This window comes from Mustela nivalis (assembly GCF_964662115.1).
Source record: "Mustela nivalis genome assembly, chromosome: 18".
NCBI classification, from domain to species: Eukaryota; Metazoa; Chordata; class Mammalia; order Carnivora; family Mustelidae; genus Mustela; species Mustela nivalis.
In genome coordinates this window covers 51,815,393-51,828,852 of record NC_139037.1, presented here as the reverse complement: position 1 = coordinate 51,828,852, position 13,460 = coordinate 51,815,393, and the positions used below count along the sequence as shown (strand labels likewise).

Below are 13,460 nucleotides of genomic sequence, written 5' to 3'. Positions count from 1 at the left end.
CTTGAATCTCCCTGATGGCTAATGATGATGAACACTTTTTCATGTGTCTGTTACAGGTGGGCAACTCTGTGATATAAACTGTTAATCTCTGGTATCCATGTAGGAAAGAACATTAGGGTTTGAAGCCGATGGCAAGAAAAGATTTCTTGAGATGTCTCTGGTGCAAAAGGTGTTTTATGAAAGCATGGGGACAGGATTGGGGGGAGAAAGAGCTGCACTGTGTCATGAGGCATGGGCCACTATATACTGTCGCCCTCGGCCCGCAAGAATGACAATCAGCCTGGTATGGTGTTAATGCTTCATCAGTTTATTTCATCAATTTCCTTAGCTTATATGCGGCAGGGTGACCAATAAGGGGCCAAGCAATGGGGAGAGCCAATGAGAGTCCTGTTACTATGCTGATTAAATTTGAAACAGCCAATGACTATGTCCTCCTAAGGGGAAACCACTGGAAACACTGGTTATTTTACCAAGGCTTCGATTGGAGTGTCTTATTTGTGAGACACGTATGGACTCAGATAGGACTGAATGGTTCTAAAGAACCGAGGTCAACTTACAAACCCTGGAGCCCTAAAGCCCCTTGGAAATGTTGGCCTGATTCCTTGCTTTCAGATTTCCCAGCAGCCTCACCAGGATAGATATTGTCACTTCCTGGCAGGTATAGGAACCTCAGGGTGTATTGGGGAGCTTGTGAAGAGGGATCTGCCCACATCTACAGGGCCTACAGGCATGTCTGATGGCAAATACTTGACTTCTTGTCTGGAGAGGCTACTAGTAGTTCACCCTAGAAATTCCTTCTAAGAAGTTCCAGCAAAGCAGATTCTAAAAGATGTTCATGATGAGTCATTATACTTGCTGAGCTTATGTAGGCCAAGTTTGTGATAATTTAAGGTAAAAACTGTTCTGGGTGGTGGGGAATAATGTTGGTAACAAAGGCAGAAGAAAATTTATTGCACTTCCTTAAAATCAACAGCCCACTGACGAGTCCTTGAAACAGGCAGAGTGACCTTCCTCCAGGGCCTCAACTCCTTGCTTAATATTTTGCCAAGGGCAATAGGCAATTTTAGACCAATCCCACGATTGGGATCCTGTAAGTCTCCTTTAACATATAAAAACTCCTTTGGAAGCTTCTGTTATCTCTGACCCACAAAATACCTGTTTGCCTTCATCCTCCAAGCTTATGGCCCGCGGATATAAATCTTTTTGGGTCTCCTGACTGAGATTTTACTAAGCAGTAAAAAAGACGCTTTCCTAACCACAGCTAGCTCCCTCAAGGTGTTGGAAACCTTGTTTCCAAAATACCTGGGAGGCTTAAGCTATCTGTAACCATCTTGCCACATGAAAGTATATAATGAGCCACTTCTCATGACCCCAGGGCAGCTCTTTCTGCGCACAGGTCCTGTCTTCTGACTTTAGTAAAGTTTTTTTTTTGTTTGTTTGTTTGTTTTTTGTCTTGTTTTGTTTTGTTTTTGCACCAGAGACAGATTGAGAATTCTTTCTTGGCCATCGTTTTTGAGCCCTAATGTCTTTTCTACAGAGAGTTGATACCAGACATTAAACTTTTAAGATCATGGAAAGTTTCCCCAACGGATTGGCAAACCGTTGTTGGATATGCATTTCCTATTTCCTGCGAATATATGTCCCCTGTTTGAAATTCTATATCCTCCCTCCTCATCCTGTCACAGTGGCACAGAAGCTCCAGTCACCTGTCTCTAGCTTCATGTCCTTCCACTTCCCATAATTAAGATTTTTTTTTTTGTATCCTTAAACTGTCTTACATCATTTTCATTACTAACAGGCCAAAGAACTCAGAATGGAGCTAGAAAACCAAATTTTCCTCTCCTAAATTCACTTCTGTTGTATGACCCGACCTCCACATTTTAGACCCCAAATCTAATGTGAACATGGAGCTGGGGATCAAGAGGAACAGCAGCTTCATCGCTTCGCCGGTGAAGGAGACCTCAGCCGGTCAGGCCGGCAAACCTGCAGCAAACCCGGAGGAAGGGGCTGGAGCTTGTAGGGCAATAGAGAATGTCACCAGTCTCCGCAGGAATTGTGTCTGTGCTTCCCGCCCTGTTCACCATGTTGTCAGGGTGGAACCAGGTTCCTGAAACAAAGATGGGCTGAAAAGGGGAGAAGGAAGGTTTGCAGAGGGGAGGTTTGGAGGGGAGAGGCAAAGTGTCATTTAGTTTGAACTGGAGTCTCCCTGAAGCATTAATGCAGCCATTTTCATTTCTGTTCAGCTTGATGTTCTGAAGTGATTTCCATTTCAGTCACCAGGACAGCTGTAGGAAGACCACTTCATATGTTCCAGTGAGAAACTTTTTGGTATTTTTTAGAATGGGTAAAATAACAAAAAAAGGCTAAAAGATGAGATTTCATGGAGAATGTTGAGGAATCCGAATTCTCCTATATTGCTGATGGTATGGTAGAAGTACATTCAGTTTGGAATACTGTTTTGGAGTTATATATGAAAATAAATATTTACATAATAAGGGGAGCATTTTGTCCCCCTAAAATATATCTTTGGCCTAAGGATTATATTACGCTGGTATTTTAAAGGAAGGGTAAAGGAAAAGATCTGAAACCCAGAATGTTTCCCTTTGTGAGAGACTTTGCACTGATAAGGGAAGACATCACTTGTAAGGGTGCTTCTCTCTGTGTGGCAGAAAGATGGAGGAGGTGTCAGTCTCCAGACTGATCACTGGAGAAGCCATGGAGCTAAATGTGGTCACATCCACAATCTTGGTTTCCCTGCTTTGCGTGCTCTCCTTCCCAACTGCTTCCCAATAGCATCACTGTGGAGACCAAGAAAAACAAGACTGTACCCACCTTGGGTCTAGCCCTGAGGTAAGTACAGCCACCTTGACAAAGCAAAAGCTGGCTCCTTGCACTCCCTCTCCACCTGCTCCGCTCCCCTCAACAGTATGTGTCAACAAAAGGTTAACTTGCAGAAATCACAATCCTGCAAGACCAGAATCTCCGTCGGTTTACAAATGTCCTAGGGATTTACAGCAAAGAAAGTTAAGTTTCTTCTAAGCCTAAATCTCACTAACAAGGACTCTTGATAAGAGGAATGTGACATTCCACTGATAAAGTCCCAGAACCTAAGTCAGGTTCGGTGGGGTGAGGTTCGAAGCCGACGTCTAAGAAATAATTCTTAGACATCTCTGGTGCAAAAAGGTGGTTTATTAAAGCTCGGGGACAGGACCCGTGGGCAGGCGGAGATGAAGCTACCCCGGGTTGTGAGGGATGGCAGGTTCCGTACCCAGCGGTTGGGGGAAGGTGAGGGGAAGGAAGGTTTCAACGGAGTTTTCATATGCTAAAGAGGGCCTACAAGGTGCGAGGATTCCTGAGGCCTACTGGAGGCCTTGCCCTTGTGGCTTGATCAATGTCTTTAGGCCAGCCATTAACATCAAGATAGTTGGGAGACTTTTTGGTGTGATGTCATAATCCTGCTATCAATCGTCTTTGTTAGTGAGATTTAGGACATTTGTAAACCAAGGGAGACTCCTGTCTTGCAGGATTGTGATCTCTGCAAGTTAACTATTTGCTTACTGTTCATGGCAGTCATGGCTGCCTGAGGAATGTAACACATATGACTGGGGGGGAGCCGATGGAGAAAGGGTGCAAGGTGCTAGCTTTTGCTTTGTCTTTAGTCAGCCTCGTGCTCCCTCATCACTACCATGAAACTCCCAGTTGTCTTCTTGTTAGTGCCTCATTAGAGAAGAAAATGGCCTTGGCTTGATAATATTGAGGCCTCCAATATCCTGACAGTCTTCTTTACCCTGATAGCCCTTCTGAACACCCCCTTTGTCCTCACCCACCACCGAGTCCACCCCTACTCTGCCTTTAAAAACTCTGGAACTGGTTCAGCGTCCAAGTCCCTACTCGGCTGTGTGGGGTATACTTGGGCCCATGCTTAAGCATGTCAAATAATCTCTCGTGCAATTGCATCGGTGTCCTTGGTGGTCTCTCAGATGCGAATACTCAGGCATAACAATCACCTGTGCAGTTTCAAGAAGGATCTTACCTGCTGCCCCTCCCCCTCAGAGTCTGTCCATCCATTTGATGGAAACCACAGTGTAGTGTTACTTAAGGGCGGCAGGAGATCCTCAGTGAGGCCAGGGTGTGGGGTTATTTCTTTATGTTTTTAATTTTTTTTTCTGAGAGTGGAGAGCAGGCTTTGGTCCACGGGGAGGTAACCAGGTCTCTGCTGCGTGACTCTGGGAAGGTGAGGCCCATGGAGCGCCCAGTTCCTTGGCTGAAGCTGAATTTGTGGGCATTTGGGGGGAGATGAGGCCCCCTGAAAGCTGAGAAGGAAAAGCCAAAGATTAGTCTCGCAGTAGGAGCTCATTTGAATAGCTCCTGACACAAAGGACTAGGGATTTGGGTCATTTCTGCGTTTCAGTGTCCTGCCTCCAGGGAAGCAGTTTTGATAAGAGAAATCCGTGTTCTCAGGAGGCTGACCCATCCAGCGGGGAATCCCAGTTCCGGCCCCGGGCCCATTCCGGGTCCCCCCTCCCCCCCGCCGCCACCCCCCCCCCCCCCCCGCCCCCGTCCTGCCGGTCATGACCACAAGAATAGCACAGATGCAGAAGTAAAAGTGCTTAAGCTCCCCTCTTTGTGCCCAGGGCTCAGACTCTGAGAGAACAGTCACCCTCCTCTGTGCCTGCTGGTGTTAACTCCAATCTGCAAGGTCTCCCAGGGCTGCACAGTTCCTTGGCCAGGATCCAGCCTGGTCCTAGAACAGTTTCCAGATGCACAAGCTCTGTTGGTGGCCTTAAAGGCATTTTCTCCTGATGCTGCTGTGATTTCTCCGCAGATACCTTGTGGGAAAGAAATCCAGAGGACGAAAGGAAAGGAGAAATGGCCAGTTCTCAGGTAAGCCTGGTGTCCCAGGAGAGGCCATGTCATGTTTTCCTCCTGAAGTTCCTTTTAGAAATTGCAAATGTTGGTACCTGTAGTTCTGATGTTTCTCCCTTCTGTTTTCACCTGATTTGAAGATCTTTACAGAAATGATCCTCAAGGCCAGGTCTTCAGAACTCTTCTCCCCTGTATCCCAGAGCCTTCTCTCCTAAGTCTCCAACCTGCCTTACAATAGGACAGCAGCAGCTGTCACTGGGAGTTAAAGTCCTGGAAGTACTGAAAGTAGTTTCTGAGTGATAGACGCACGTGGGCGGGGGGCTTCAGTCTGAGATTCCTGCTGCTGCTGAGGTCTGGTCCAGGGCGGTCAGTGAGGGAAAACCTTTCTCCTTTAGGCCCCGCGTGCTTGCTTTTCTCAGCGCTGTGTAGCCCAGGGGTCAGGAAATCAAGAAATAACCTCAATGGATTTGTGTCCAGAATAACTCTAGATGTTCTCTGAGAGAAAGTGTGGGAAGGGGGAGTTCTTGAGACTTGCTCTTTAGAATGTGAAGTAGGTATTTTATGTAAAATACATTAGTTAAATTACACTAGAGGGGAACCTGGGCGTTCAGTCAGTTAAGCCTCAAGACTGTTGATTTTCCCCCCGGGCCACAATCTCAGGGTCCTGGTGATGAAGTTCTTGAACCTAGGTGAGGTTTAGTGGGGTGAGGTTTGGAGCCGATGGCTAAGAAAGAATTCTTAAGATGTCTTTGGTGCGAAAAGGTGGTTTATTAAAGCACGGGGATAGGACCCATGGGCAGACGGAGATGCTGCACCGGGTTGTGAGGGATGGCAGGTTATGTACCCTGTGGTTGGGGGAAGGTGAGGTAAAGGGGGTGATGTTAGTCTCTAAGGAATTTTGGAAGCAAGGTCTCCAGGACCTTGAGGGGCTAGCTATTGTTGGGAGAAGTGTTATTCATTACTAGTAGTAAAAATCTTCTTGTGAGACCCTTTAGATGTATATCAGTGGGCCATATGCTTGGGAATGATTCTTGACACTATCTTGGAGATCTAAAGTTTCACATTTCTCCTATCAAGTGTCCTTGTTGGTGAGATTTGGGTTTAGAAGAAATTTAACTTAATTTAGGGCTTGAGGAACTGAGTTATTGGCCTCTGGAAATTGTGCTATTGTTAGATAGCTTCTTTGTTGTAAATCTCCAGGACATTGGTAAACCAAGGGAGATTCCCGTCTTGCAGGACTGTGATCTCTGCAAGTTAAGAATATGTTTTTCTTTTAGGGCAGCCAGAGGTGCCTGAGGAATGTCGCACATATTACTGAGGGGAGTGGGTGGAGAGGGGGTGCAAGGTGCCAGCTTTTACTTTGTCCTCAGCCAGCCTCCTGCTCCCTCATCACTGGGATGAGCTCTTTCTTTGGCTGCAGGCTCAGCTGGGAACCCCCTTGAGATTCTGTTCCTCTCCCTCTCCCTGGCCCTTGCACTAAAGTGTAAATGAATCTGTAATTAAGATTATGCTGCCTCATAGGGGACATGGAGACTGTTGTCTAAATGTGGTGTCTCTGCTGGTCAGGTGCCCCCCCCCCCCCCCCCGAACCCGGGTCCATGATTGGGGTGGAGGAAGTCACGTGGGCTTGGAGAGTTCACCTGAGGAAGAACCACACTCTTTGCAGTAAACAGAATATCCTGCGGGAGGCAGGAGGCAGGTGGCAGAGGAGAGAGAGGCTCTGTGCAAGGAGCAGTGGGTGTGGTGGGGGCTCTTTTTAGTGTGGGAAGGTGAGGAGTTAGGGGGCTCATAGAAGTTTCCCTCTTCTGGGCACTGTCCCTGGTTGTCAGTAGCTCATTGTGATGAAGTCCCAGAACCTAAGTCAGGTTTGGTGGGGTGAGGAGGTTCGGAGCCGACGGCTAAGAAAGAATTCTTAAGACGTCATTGGTGCAAAATGGTGGTTTATTAAAGCACGGGGACAGGACCCGTGGGCAGGAAGAGCTGCTGCCCCGAGTTGTGAGGGTAGGCATGTTATATACCCCACGGTTGGGGGGGAGGTGGTGAAGGGATGGGAGGTTTCAACAGAGTTTTCACATGTTAGGGAGGGCCCACAAGGTGCCAGGGGGAGTCCTTGTCCTTATGGCTTGATCAATGTCATCTTTAGGTCAGGCACTAACATCAAGATAATTGGGAGATTCTTGGTGGGGTGTTATGATCCAGCTATCATTCACATTCCCTTCTACCTCAGTCTCCTCCAGTTTATGGTGGGAGGGAGACATTAGGGCTTCAGGAACCGAGAGTTATTTGCCTCTGGAAATTTGTGCTATTGATAAGGTAACCTTCCTGTTTAGGTCTCTAGGACATCTGTAGAGCAAGGGAGATTCCTGTTCTGCAGGATTGCGATCCCTGCAAGTTAACTATTTATCGTTTTATGGCAGTCAGGGGTGCCTGAGGAATGCTACACATATGGAGGGGAGTGGGTGAAGAGGAGGTGCAAGGCGCCAGCTTCTTCTTTGTCCTCAGCCTTGGTTAGTTTGGGCCTGTGCCTCCTTTGAGGTGAGTCCCCAATGGGCCTGTCTGGGTTCAGCAAGGGGGTCACTGGGGCCCGCTCTCCATGCCTTTCCTTAAGTCCCCTTGCCTCAAAGCAGCTGCTACAGAAACTGTAGGTGATTGAACTGTATATATATTCTCTGTTTTCATAATGAGATTCCTATTTCGAATTCCTGTTTCCAGACCACAAATAAATAAATAAATAAATACCAGTGATGGTGTGTCCTTGGGTGTGCCTTGGCACCGAGATTATTTTCTTTCCTACGCTTGGTGTGAACTGGATTTATTGTCTTGCTGCTCTTTGCGAGATCATTCCCCTGCTATGTTTGCTATGTTCATATTTTCTCTCCCAGTCATTTGTAGAAAACGTGGATGTACTTAGCAGTATGCCGAGATCATCATAGTTCAACTGGAAATGCCTTTGAGTTTCTCTTGCTTGTAGCTTTTTTCTTTTTTTAAGAATTATTATTTGAGGGGCGCCTGGGTGGCTCAGTGGGTTAAAGCCTCAGCCTTTGGCTCAGGTCATGATCCCAGGGTCCTGGGATCTGCTCAGCAGGGAACCTGCTTCCTCCTCTCTGTCTGCCTCTCCGACTACTTGTGATCTCTGTCTGTTAAATAAATAAAATCTTAAAAAAAAAGAATTATTATTTGAGAGAGAGAGAGGCTGAGAGCGCACATGAGCAGTGGTGGAGTGGGACAGGAAGGAGTAGACTCCCCGCAGAGCGGGGAGAACATTCGGGGCTCCATCCCAGGTCCCTGGAAATGGGACCTGAGCTGAAGGTGGACACTTAACCAAGTGCCCTTGATCGTAGATTCTGAGAAAAACCAAGTCAAAAGGGGTGTGCATAACATTAAATTTCCTTCCACTCGGCACCATTGGTAAATACATGAGTAGGGAGAGTAGGACATTCTTCCTGGAATTCACAACTGCCTTCATGTTAATGTTTAATTAGAGGAGAAAAGCAACCTTAGCTTCTCAGTAACCAGAGTTCCAGGATTCTGAGAGTCCTCCTTAACATAAGAAAATCCTTTTGGAATCTTCTTTATCTCTTCCCCCCAAATGCATGTTGGCCATCATGCTCCATGCATGTCCCCCACTGATACAGATCTACAGGGTCCTCCATCCAAGGTTTCACTCAACAGTAGTCACTTACTACTTACTAGTAGTAAGTAGTCACTTACTTACAGTAGTCACTTACTACTACTCATCATCACACCAGCTGGGCCCTCAAGGTCCTGGAACATTGCTTTCAGCTTCCTTCATGATGGCTGTGCTCCTGAGCCACTTACCATTTTAGTGCAGACTGAGTTCCGGCTCACACCCCAGTGCAGGATCTCTGACCCATGGGGCCTGTGCCTGTGCATCATCAGGAAGACCACAGCTTTGACACCAAAGACATCTCAGCAATTGTTTCTTCATCATTCATTCCTGCACCCCAAGATTTCACATCAGAAATATCTCATGATTCCTTCTGGAATATTGGTTCTTCTCCTGCATGCCAGCAGTGTGCACTGGACAAAGAGCGCTCTCACCTCTCTGTAGTTGGTAGGGTTGACTTCTCAGAGTGGAGGTTGTCAATCAGTCCTGCCCTCTGTCTCATGGGTTTTTCTTTTATTCCACACTCATGTTCTGGAGCAGGGAAAGTCAGGTCTTGGGTTTAGCTGGTGACATTAACTCCCACTTTCATGTTAGGAACCATCGTGAAGTGTGTCAATGGCCACTTGGTGACAGTGGTATTTATTGCAGGGACAGCTGGCCTTCAGGGATGTGGCCGTAGAACTCTCTCAGGAGGAGTGGGGATGCCTGACCCACACTCAGCGGCAACTGTACAGGGATGTGATGTTGGAGAACTACGGACACCTCTGCTTCTTGGGTGAGAAAGACTCCTTCTAGATTCCCCAAACCACACTCTGGGTTTTCTGCTTCCTGTGAAGATTGTCTCTTGGACAATTCCTGTTTGAATAACTGGAATTCAGATCCAGACAGAGAGGGGAGTGAGGAGGGGTTTGTACATGTAGAGAAAAGCCATCATCATGTGTCCTTTTCATCTTTAGCTTCTCAAGGTAATACCCCCACTTCTGTAGATGAGTTGCAATTCTAAACACTTAGTGGCAGAGAATGGTGCTGCTCACATGTTAAACTGAAATTTCCCTTCTTACTATGTCTACTGCTTGGAAGTGGAGGTCAGGATGTGAACATTGGAAATGCCTCCAGTGTGTTTGAAAGAGACTGTTGGGCAACAGCTTTTGGGAAACCATTTTCTAGAATTGCACAGTATCCTCTCTTCTGTGCTTAACACAATCCTGATGGAAAGTTAGAATCTCTGGCGATACTCATTTTCCTTTTCGCTCGTAAACAGGTCTCAACGTGTCAAAGCCAGACCTGATCACTTTTTTGGAGCAAGAGAAGCAGCTCTGGGATATGAAGAGAAAGGAAACCAAAGGCTTCCATCCAGGTAGGTGAGGATAAATGAGGCAGATGACAGAAGGGAGGCCCAAGTCTGAAGGAGGAACATAGACCTTAAGCTATGGTGCCACTAGCTGTCCTTGAATGAAAATCAGTTGGAGACATGCCCGGTTTTATTTCTCTCATGCTCCCAGAGGGACATCTACTCTCCCACATTATCAAGTTCTTGCATCCTATAGGGATTCTCCTTCAGCTCCAGTGATGGTCTGCCACATCCACAGGAAGGGCCAGGAGACTCTCCTTGGAGGGGGAAGCCCTCCCCCCCTCCCCACCTCAGTCTGAGAGCTTCTCCATTGCTTTGAGGGCCCTGGAAAGTCATCCTATTTCTGAGGACCTGTATGTTTTGGCCTTTGTCAGTTCTGGCTTTCATCATGAGACAAGTAGGTCAGGGTAGTTGTATACACACTGGGTTTTGGTGCAGTAATTCCAAGAATACTGGAGACAGATTTCTAATGTTTTCTGGCTTATGCTTTCTAATGTTACAGAGGCTTTAATCTTATTCTTACAAAATTGACATTTAGTAACTGCATCAGATAACAAGCCACCTCCCTAAAATGAGACAATGTGCAGTTCTATTTCCTCTCTCTGTGTTCATTCCTCAGTGGTGAAATAATGCAATGTCTCTGTTTCCTAGCCGCCTCACATAAAGAACGTTATTGGGGGACTAGCACATTTAGAACTCAGAACTTGGAACCTTTAAGAAGGTCTCACTATGTAAGTCAAAAAAGGATAAACTTTATGCTTTTTGCCAATAAAACTATGTGTATTTGATTGTGTTTGTGTATCATTCATACATGCTCTGATTCCTACTGTTAATTTCTCTCCCTGGGGAGTGGTGAGTGAATGTTATACTATGTCTAGGTGAGTTGTCATCAACATAGAATTAATTTCATCATGTATTTGTGGGTGAATTGTTTTCTTTTGTCATGAGAGAAAAGAGTTTCTAGGATTAAAAGTACATTTGAAACACCTTATACCTGTGTATCATGTTTTGGTAGGAAATAAGAAAGATTTATTTTATCTTTAATTATATTACACTATGATGTGCCTTGGTACCTTCCTCATTAACTTTTGTGTCTTCTGTGAGTATTTTCATTGTGGTTACCTTAGAGATTCCTTAAAACAACTTAGAGGTAAAACAAAGCTTGTATAGTTTATGACGTACATGAGTGATTTTTATACTTTTGTAAAGACAAAATTCTGTGGCAGAAATAAATGTGACCCAGGTAGTTCCAACACTACAGGTTTGTATAACTGTCTAAATACTTATGTTTAGCGGAGAACTTTAGGATCTCATCTGGCTTTATCATCATAATTTGAAGTGCTTTCAGTTTTGTTGTTGTTGTTGTTGTCATTTTGTTTTTGGTTTGGTCTGGTTTTGGTTTGGTTCGGTTTGGGGTTTTTGTTTGTTTGTTTGTTTTGTTTTGTTTTGTTTTTGCTATGTATGGGCCTTTATTAACTTAGGGCCAGTTTTGGAGATTTATTTTGTTCCTCTGATTGGAACATAGTTTTCTTTTTCTTTGAATGTGTTGTGATCTTGGAGTAGTATTTGGGAATTAAAAAAAACAAAACAAAACAAAAACAGGGGCACCTGGGTGGCTCAGTGGGTTAAGCCTCTGCCTTGGGCTTGGGTCGTGATCTCAGGGTCCTGTGATCGAGCCCCTCATTGGGCTCTCTGCTCAGCAGGGAGCCTGCTTCCCCCCGCCTCTCTGCCTGCCTCTCTGCCTACTTGTGATCTATCTCTCTGTCAAATAAATAAATAAAATCTTAAAAAAAAAAAAAAAAACAACTAACACAAAAACAATCTAAGGGCCCAGGATTATAGACTTGTTTTCTTCAGGAGAACACTAATAATGGCAATTATGGGTTTTGTCACACACGTCTGGGGCATTTGTCAAGTTTGCATTCCTTTATTTCCCAGTTTCAGGAAGAGGAGTTACTACTTTAGAATGAGTGATCTCTGCCCCTCTCTTTGCCTTCAGCTCTGTCATCTCTTCCTTGTTTGAGCAGGAACTCACCTGTCTGAGTAGCCCCCACACTGCCTCCACAGGTGCCCTGATTCCCCCTCTGTTTTCCGTGTCAGGCAGGTGAAACAAAGCCAGATCATTGAATCTGCAAGTCACTCACTTGTCTCTGTTGGAGTCAGATTTAGTAATAAATAAAGAAAATGTGTGTTGTGTATGTTGTGTGTTGTGCATGTTGTCTATGTGTGTCCAGACAGTAACATGACCACAAGCACAGAGGGTTTCTGAGAGTGACTTCTGTGGGGATAACTCAGGATTGGCCTGTGACTTGGTTCCTGCAGAAGTTGTGCAAATTGTCCTGGATCAGAATCACGGGGAGCACTTGTAAATCTTGGATCACCCAGGCTTACATTACCATGTCAGTAGCTCTGGGGCAGCCCCCAACCTTCCCTTTCTTACCCCATCTCAGGTGGCTTGGTAGGGACTAGACCTTGAGAACCTATATCTTGGGACACATTCATAGTTGTGTTCTTCAGGAAAGGTAGTAGCCCGTGTGTAATGTAGTGAGATACACAGGTGTGTAGTCTTGGTTCTCCAGTCATGAAAGTGGACTGGTTTGTGTTGGGCCTTTCCTGTGTTGTACCTGGGATGCCTGACCTTTGTGTCTACTGAGTATTCAATCAGGAAACCACTCAGGCTGCCTATGTGTGATGTGGGCTGGAATGTTCACTTTGAAGTGTCTGTTTATGGAAGCTGTTCTGTGTGAAGATGGCTGGGTGAACCATTGAGTGTCAAAGAGAAAAGGAACAATCCGAACATGGGTCACCTTCTAGAATGGCATGTGTACTCTGTGCTTCCTATTCCTGTGTAGGGCACCCAGATTCAAACCCTGACTCGATCAATAGTGAGAGGTTCCCTATACTTTCCTTTATCTACATGATTTCTTTGTGTGAGAAGACAATAGTATTACCACTAACCCATAAACTCTAGAACACTGAATACATTAATAGCAGATACAGCATTAGTAACTGTGAGACAGACATTGTATGCACTGTGCAGAGGAATGTGTCAAATACTAGTGAATATATTTTTTAAATTTCTCTTGATCTTAGGAAAATTTTTTTAAACAGCAACACAGAGATAGGATCCCTTGTGTTGCTCTGAACACATTATTATATTTAAAATTCTAGCCAGAAATGTATTAGAAATTAAGATATTGGGGCGCCTGGTTGGCTCAGTGGGTTAAAGCCTCTGCCTTTGACTCAGGTCATGATCCCAGGGTCCTGGGATCGAGCCAGGCATCGGGCTCTCTGCTCAGCGGGGAGCCTGCTTCCTCCTCTCTCTCGGCCTGCCTCTCAGCCTACTTGTAATCTCTGCCTGTCAAATAAATAAATAAATAAAATCTTAAAAAAAAAAAAGAAATTAAGTTATTCTGTGGTTTCTTTCATGATTGAGGTTTTCCATTTTTTTTTCCCCCACTTGGCTAATAAAGTGAAATGTATTCTGAAAGTTTGTATTATGCTTTCTTTTCATTTGCTTATACAAATCATTTTTAAGATTTTGTTTCTTTATTTGAGAGAGGGAGAGAATAAATACAAGTTAGGGTAGGCCAGAGGCAGAGAGACAAGCAGACT

The 13,460-nt window shown here is 45.3% G+C and overlaps 3 protein-coding genes across 19 annotated transcripts in view; 2 read left to right on the top strand and 1 right to left on the bottom strand.

Annotated features, from left to right (window-relative positions):
• LOC309852752 (uncharacterized protein) overlaps positions 1 to 13,460 on the top strand; it is a 642,676-nt gene that overhangs the window by 92,141 nt on the left and 537,075 nt on the right. The window lies entirely within an intron of this gene.
• LOC309852777 (KRAB domain-containing protein 5-like) overlaps positions 1 to 13,460 on the bottom strand; it is a gene marked incomplete at its 3' end in the record, with an annotated part of 579,551 nt that overhangs the window by 115,276 nt on the left and 450,815 nt on the right. The window lies entirely within an intron of this gene.
• Positions 1,896 to 13,460, top strand: part of LOC309853927 (uncharacterized protein) — a gene marked incomplete at its 3' end in the record, with an annotated part of 55,683 nt that continues 44,118 nt past the window's right edge. The window contains exons 1-4 of the mRNA XM_082712529.1: positions 1,896 to 1,968; positions 4,826 to 4,884; positions 9,143 to 9,269; positions 9,756 to 9,851. Of these exons, the coding sequence (XP_082568655.1) occupies positions 1,905 to 1,968; positions 4,826 to 4,884; positions 9,143 to 9,269; positions 9,756 to 9,851 (346 nt within the window). The 5' untranslated portion in view covers positions 1,896 to 1,904. The remainder of the gene's footprint in view (positions 1,969 to 4,825; positions 4,885 to 9,142; positions 9,270 to 9,755; positions 9,852 to 13,460) is intronic.